Raw genomic sequence first — 6,496 nt, forward strand, 5'->3', positions numbered from 1 at the left:
TTTTTGTAGCCTGTTAATTTCTGCTCTCTCATGCTAGGTAGACGTAACAAAGCCTCTCCGGCCCTGCTTTCCAAGGACACCAAGACTGTCCCAGGCCAAAAGTATAAACCAAAGAGCCTCTAAAGGGGGGCAAGCTGAAGGGAAAACTGAAGCTTTAACTGGAGAATTAACCCTGCTATGCAAATGAACCAAACCTATAAAAGGGTGAAGGACTTGTGACCTGGGGTCCATCTTGGGGTCCATCTTGGCAATAGCCTCTGGCTCCCCAGGGGGTACCTTTGAAGGCCTTTCAAATAAATACCTACTTTTATTCCCTTACTCCTGTCTAGTCTCTGTTTCTAGGAGGCCTCTCAAGGCATCACAAGGACCACTGTACAAATATTAGGCAAATGAACAATTTACCGATAAGGAAAGCCTTCTGTTTAATTCTAATGGGACAAAAGAGTTGGGCTGTCCTACAGCTCTCCTCTTGCTGTACAACAGGACCTGACTGCACATCATCTCCTATGTTCAGGCAGTATCAGAACTGGAAATCACTATCTGTACTTCTCAGCAAACACCTAATCCTACCTAGATCAGAGGAGCCCTAGGGAAAGGATTGGGAGCTGGCTACCACCACAACTTATCCCATTTCCTCCTGAGGATACACTGATGCACAGAACAGGCTACAGCATGGGTGAGTAGACTCTGCAGCCCAGAGGCACAGCCATCCAAAAAACTGTATGCAACTGCAGAGTGAGGAACCATCAGGTATTCCCCAGGCCTGAAAGTCTGGGATTGTATCTGTGCTTTTGATCCATGAATCGACATTGGAAGAAGTCTTTTGCCTCCTGGCCTTCTGACAGCTTGGAGGCTCCTTGGCTTTTGAGACTGAACAGAAGCTCCACAAGCCCGGAGCAAGCAGGGCTCTACTCACCTACAATTCCGTGTCCCTTTGCTGTACTAAACCACTGCTTATTAGCATCAATGATAAAGGCAACAAAAATAGATCAAATACCACAGAGAGAAACTCCATAGGACCTTGCAAAGCAGAGGCCCATGGAAGGCAGTTTTTGGGCTGAGAGTACCTCACATTTTCATCCTGGCATTAAGGATATTTTTGTGGAATTAAATGTCCTACCAGTTATATAATTCTAAGTGCTTAGAAAACTTCTATTTGCTTAAGATTTATGAGAAGTAGACTACAATACCAAACTTTTAAACATGGTGTTCATTGTTGCCATCAGTTATTGGAAAACTATCTATTTTCTGCTCTGAAATATTAACACATTTTGCAAGTTACTTTGAAATCAAATCACCTGGAAGAAGCTGAGATACAACAATACAGAACTCTACACAGCATAGGGCTAATGAATTACAAAAAACAAGGATAACAATGCCTTGACAAATATTTAGCCCCCAAATTACTTGATAAAACTAATCATAACGCTCGGTGGTTTTTTCGCCTTCCAACTGATGTGTCAAGGCTTGTTCCTTCAAGTAGGAAAAGTACCTTATGAAATAAACTGCCTTAAGAACCATGAAATAGTAACTCTAACAATGCAGTTAATTTTTCTTGTTTCCTTTCATGCTACGTATATCCATTTTAATCTACCCAGCCTGAATCACCTCTGAAGGAGTTTAGAATATTGACTTTTGGTCTACATTAAACATGCTTCTTGACACAGTGTACTTGGTCAAACCACGCTTCTGAGCAGTGCTAATGAAGTTTCTATTTGTATAATTTCTCAATTGTACCTTCCCTGAAACCCTGGCTCTCAGCACAAGAATACCATTCAACTAAAAAATTAGAATGTCTCTCTTTTTCAAAAATAACTAAAAGCTGTGTTGCTAAGGTACAAGTGCACCAAACATTCAGGACCTCAAGCAAGCCATCAGGTAACACTTTCTAATAGTCCTGTAATTATCCACTGCTTGATCAAAGCATTGGGCAGAGGTTCATCAACCTCCAGGCTCTGAAGGCTCAAGCATTAAAAAAAGACACTGGATTTCAAGACAGAGATGAATGGTCACCTGAGATGGTAAAGATTTCACCATGCACAGCCCTCAGCCATCAAGATCTATCCCAACTAGAACATATCAACACCAGATTACATCATAATAACCTTTGTTCTGGTGGTCCCCATTTATGTATCAGCTGTCAAAATTAAAGATGAAGAAGTTCTCCTGCAATGTAGCAAAGGACCCTCTCAGATGAACAGAAGATGACTATGGCAATAAAGGTGGCATTGATGAACTGCTCACACTTAGTTCTGCAGATTATGGCACATTCTGGTTCTCTGCTGCTCAGGCACTGCCTGCAAAACCAGAAAAACACATTTCCATCATTTCCAGAGCAATTCAGAACTACTACATAGCCCAATGGAACCTGACCTAAAGACCCATCCTATCACACCATGTCCTTCACAGCTGAGATAAGAAAGAAGCAATTGTCACTATCTGTGACCTGGACACAAAAGCATTTCATTCTGAGAAAAATCTTCCCTTTGTCACTCAAAAAACTCAGCAACTGAATCAGATGTAAGCAACATCTAAGACATAAAATGTCTATCCACATTTCACCCTTACACTCTGTGAGTGAGTCTGGGACCAAAAGCCAAGTTCACCTAGTGCAGTCCAATACCTGTGGCCCAACACAACTGATTCTGCTAGGACTTTAGTCAAACTGGCAATTTCTTACTGACAGCAGCTGAAGGACAGACATTTGCTCTTATCGCAACCTCTCTGAAGGACTTAACATCACTACCCCTGAACTATTTTTGCCTTGCCAGCAAGGAATGAGAGGTAACCAGTGCATGGAATAGCTCAACTCCTTCCTTGAGGATGGCAGTCAGGAATTTAGAGGGTTGCTCAAAACATTACAAAGCTATTCAGCATGACTGGGAATACAATCACCAGGTAAGACAAAGGTTGATGTAACTTGCACTTCAGACATCCACCTTCAGCTGATCACATGGATGAGGTGGAGGGGGCTGCTGGATGATCCCTTGCTGATACAAGCTGATCTTCATGTAGTTGTTGTTCCTGGAGGCTGCTGCCCTTTCCATCTAGCTGGCAGTCCTAAACCATGAAGCACTGCAGCAGATCTGAGCATGCTATATCAGCTGATAAAATATGCTTAGATACTGTACTTGAATTTTAAGAAGCCCCTGACTTTATTATAGCCAGCATGTTGACAACCTACCATTTAAACAAACATTCAAGGGGACTTGTTCTCTGCTTCAATTTATCAGATGTTAGAGTTACAGGACTTGCAACTGAAACCAGAATCTGCTGAAATGTTGACCCAACTTTAGACAGCAGTAGCTTCTGTCAAGGAGGTGCAGAGAGAGCACTTCCCTCATTTCAGTTTATTCAGCTAGTTCAACAACCCAGAGAGAAAGGTTGTGTTTCTCAGAGAATAAACAAGGTGCCAAAAGTTGATGTGACCAGCTCCAAGAGCTCCTGAAACACAGATCAAGCATTTGTATTCCCAATCAACCATCCCCTTTATTAAGGTCACCTTAACCACAAGTTTTCCTCAAAATATTTATGCTCTAGCTTAACTAGAAGCCTGTGTACTTCTCTAGTTCCTGCCCTTAAACTACACTTCAGGTGAAACACAATTCCCAAACTCCCACAAAGTTGAAAAAAGTTACATGCTGTAACTGCATCTTTCTAATCCTGCTTTCCTAACCTTAGTAAACTGAAAACACAAAACAAGATGAAACTAAGTATTTCATCAAGTTAACAAATCTGGAAGATGAAACACATGCAAGGTGAGCACTAGCTCAGAGCAGCATGTACTATTAATGTATTGCAGAAGTAACCCATCAAATAAAGTTAGGGTATTATTCTTATCTCTGAACGATTCCATAAGCAGAGCCTAACACATGTGAAGACCTAAGACAAAGAGAGCCAAGAATATCACTTCCCACAGGACTCCTCCCTTGGGACAGAATGAGGGCCTAAGACCACTTTTTCAGTGTCTCAGAATTCAAAATGCATAACCAAAGATCAGACACTACAAAAATCCGCCATGCAGGGCTCCTCATGGAGGAAAGAGGAGACAGAAACAACACACGAGAGATTTCAGCCACGGCACTTGAAGGGAATCCCACTGCTGGGGAGGGGTGGAAGCATCATGAGACCTCATCTTCCCACTCTCAAAACAACTAGCATACCAGTTCAAAGACATCAAATACCCAAAAAGACAGCACAATCATAATGCTGAGGTAAGGCAACTAGGAGCCTTGCTTAAATCCGCACTTGTTAACACACATCACCAAATTATTTCTCAGGCAGCTTCAGCTTCTTTCCAGGAACAACTGCAAATACGCAGTCCAGAGAGCTCCCCAACCAAACAAAACTATTTCCTTCAGTCATGATTTCTTTGAAAAAAAATGGATGAGTAATATAAGTGCAGGAAGAGGTCACCAGACCATTCGGGGATGTAAAGATGACACTGTTACCAGCCAAAGACTCAAGCGACTTCCTGAATAAGTAATAATGGAGGTGAGTCTAAGAATACACCTATCACACTACATGAGTAAGCCAGCCAGCTCATTACAAAAGGCAAGCCTTATGCCAAAGCCTTCCTTTCCTTCCAAACAATGAGGCCAAACCGAACATGACTCAAATCCATCATTCCCCAAGCTACAGGTTATTTTGGTTTTGTGGAACAAAGCTCTTAAACCTTGACCTGTAGAGGCCAAGAGGCACCGAAGGTGCACGTTAGTCAAGCAAAGACATCACCCACATTTTTTTTCAGTTTGAGAGAAGCCAAAGGGCATGAAATAGGAGATGCAGGAGCCACAACTACAACAGTTAACTGCTGGAAGAAGCAAGCTCATGGAGACAATATCTTGCCAGAGATCAAGCAGATATCAAGCGCAGAGGAGTGTGCCTAATGCAACACATCTTCTGCAGGCATCAAGATTTTCCAATTGCCCATTTTAAGAAAGAAGTGCAACTCTTCCTCCTTCTCCAGTTGTTTTGATAATTTAAGTACACTCCTTTCAGTTCTTTTCTGGGATGGCTGTGACAGATTTCTTATTTGCTGTACTCACAAGAGTGGAAATAGCAACCACAAAAGTTTTTTTGTATTAACAGGAAGGCTGAGAGAGGAATTGAATCTACCTTCACCCATTATATGTTACCAGAGCCCTTTGAAGGCTGCCTTCTGAAAGTTTGGAGAGGAAGAACACAGGGGTAGAAAAACAGTTGTGCCAAACAGCCCTGAAGCCCACAGAGTTCTGATGAAAACACTGCCATTACCCTGAATTAGCCATCAATGGGTGCAGCTATCACTGGATGGCTGGGAAGCCCCTCACTTTGAAATAAATATCACAGAATCATTGAATGTTTGGGTTGGAAGGAACCTTAAAGATGATCTAGTTCCAACCCTCCTGTCATGGACAGGGACACCTTCCACTAACCCAGGGTACTCACAGCCCCATCCAACTTGGCCTTGAACACTTCCAGGGATGGGACATCTACAGCTTCTCTAGACAACCTGTTCCAGTGCCTCACCACCCTCACAATGAACAATTTCGTTCTAATATCTAAACTAAACCTACTCTCTTTCAGTTTGAACCCATTCCCCCTTGTTTCGTCCCTAAATGCTCTTGTAAATAATCTTGACCCATCTTTCCTGTAAGTTCCTTCAGGTACTGAAAGGATATGGAAATACGGGACTAGATGATCTCCAGAAGTCCCTTCCAACCGTAACAATTCTCTGAAACACACACAGAGCAGACAGGGGGCAACTTGGGGTGGAACGGGAAAACTCTCGCCCTGCCCCGAGGTTCTACAGGAGGTTCTTTGGGGCTAAAAATGAAGATTAACAGCGCAGCGGGCTGTGGCACGGCCCCCCCCCCTCTGCCCAGGCCGTGCCCGTGCCCCCTCCCGCAGGCCCGGGCCCGGCCCAGCCCCACACCGCGGCCCGTGGCGCGGGGGAAAGGCCCGTACCTTGAAGTACCCGCCCTCGTAAAGCGTGTTGGGGGGCCCGAAGATCGCCACCTCCCAGTTGTAGAGGTCGGACTCGTCGACCAGGGTGATGCGGAAGCCCTCGACCGGCTCCTCCTGCAGCGACTTCAGCTCCAGCATCAGCGCCTTCTGCGAGCTGCTCATCTGCTGCTGGGCCATGGCGCGGCGCGGCCCCCGCCGCGGCCGCCCCCTCGCTCCCGGTGCCGCTCCCGGTGGTCCCGGTGGTCCCGGTGCCGGTGGTGCCGGTGCCGCCCCCGCCCCTCCCCGCGCTGACGGGCCCGCCGCCGCCACTTCCTTTTGTGACGGCGCCGCTCGCGCTGACCTCAGCGCGCCGCGCCGGCCACGCCCCCGCCGCTCCGTTAGCCACGCCCCCCGCCAGGGCCACGCCCCCGCCGCACGCCCGGCCGGGCCCCGGCGCACAGCCAGGCCACGCCCCGCCTCGCCCCGGGCCACGCCCCGCCGCACGCGCTGCCGCGCGCCACGCCCCTCGCCGCGTGCCTTTAAAGGGGCCGCCGTCGGCCGGAGCGGG

At 46.3% G+C, this 6,496-nt stretch overlaps 1 protein-coding gene across 1 annotated transcript in view; it reads right to left on the reverse strand.

Annotated features, from left to right (window-relative positions):
• UBE2R2 (ubiquitin conjugating enzyme E2 R2) overlaps nucleotides 1-6,287 on the reverse strand; it is a 54,184-nt gene extending 47,897 nt beyond the window's left edge. Inside the window, exon 1 of the mRNA XM_039567190.1 lies at nucleotides 5,950-6,287. Coding sequence (XP_039423124.1) covers nucleotides 5,950-6,126 — 177 coding nt within the window. The 5' untranslated portion in view covers nucleotides 6,127-6,287. The remainder of the gene's footprint in view (nucleotides 1-5,949) is intronic.
• Between the last annotated feature and the right edge of the window lie 209 nt (nucleotides 6,288-6,496).

The sequence above is a fragment of the Corvus cornix genome, chromosome Z, assembly GCF_000738735.6.
Source record: "Corvus cornix cornix isolate S_Up_H32 chromosome Z, ASM73873v5, whole genome shotgun sequence".
Taxonomy (NCBI): domain Eukaryota; kingdom Metazoa; phylum Chordata; class Aves; order Passeriformes; family Corvidae; genus Corvus; species Corvus cornix.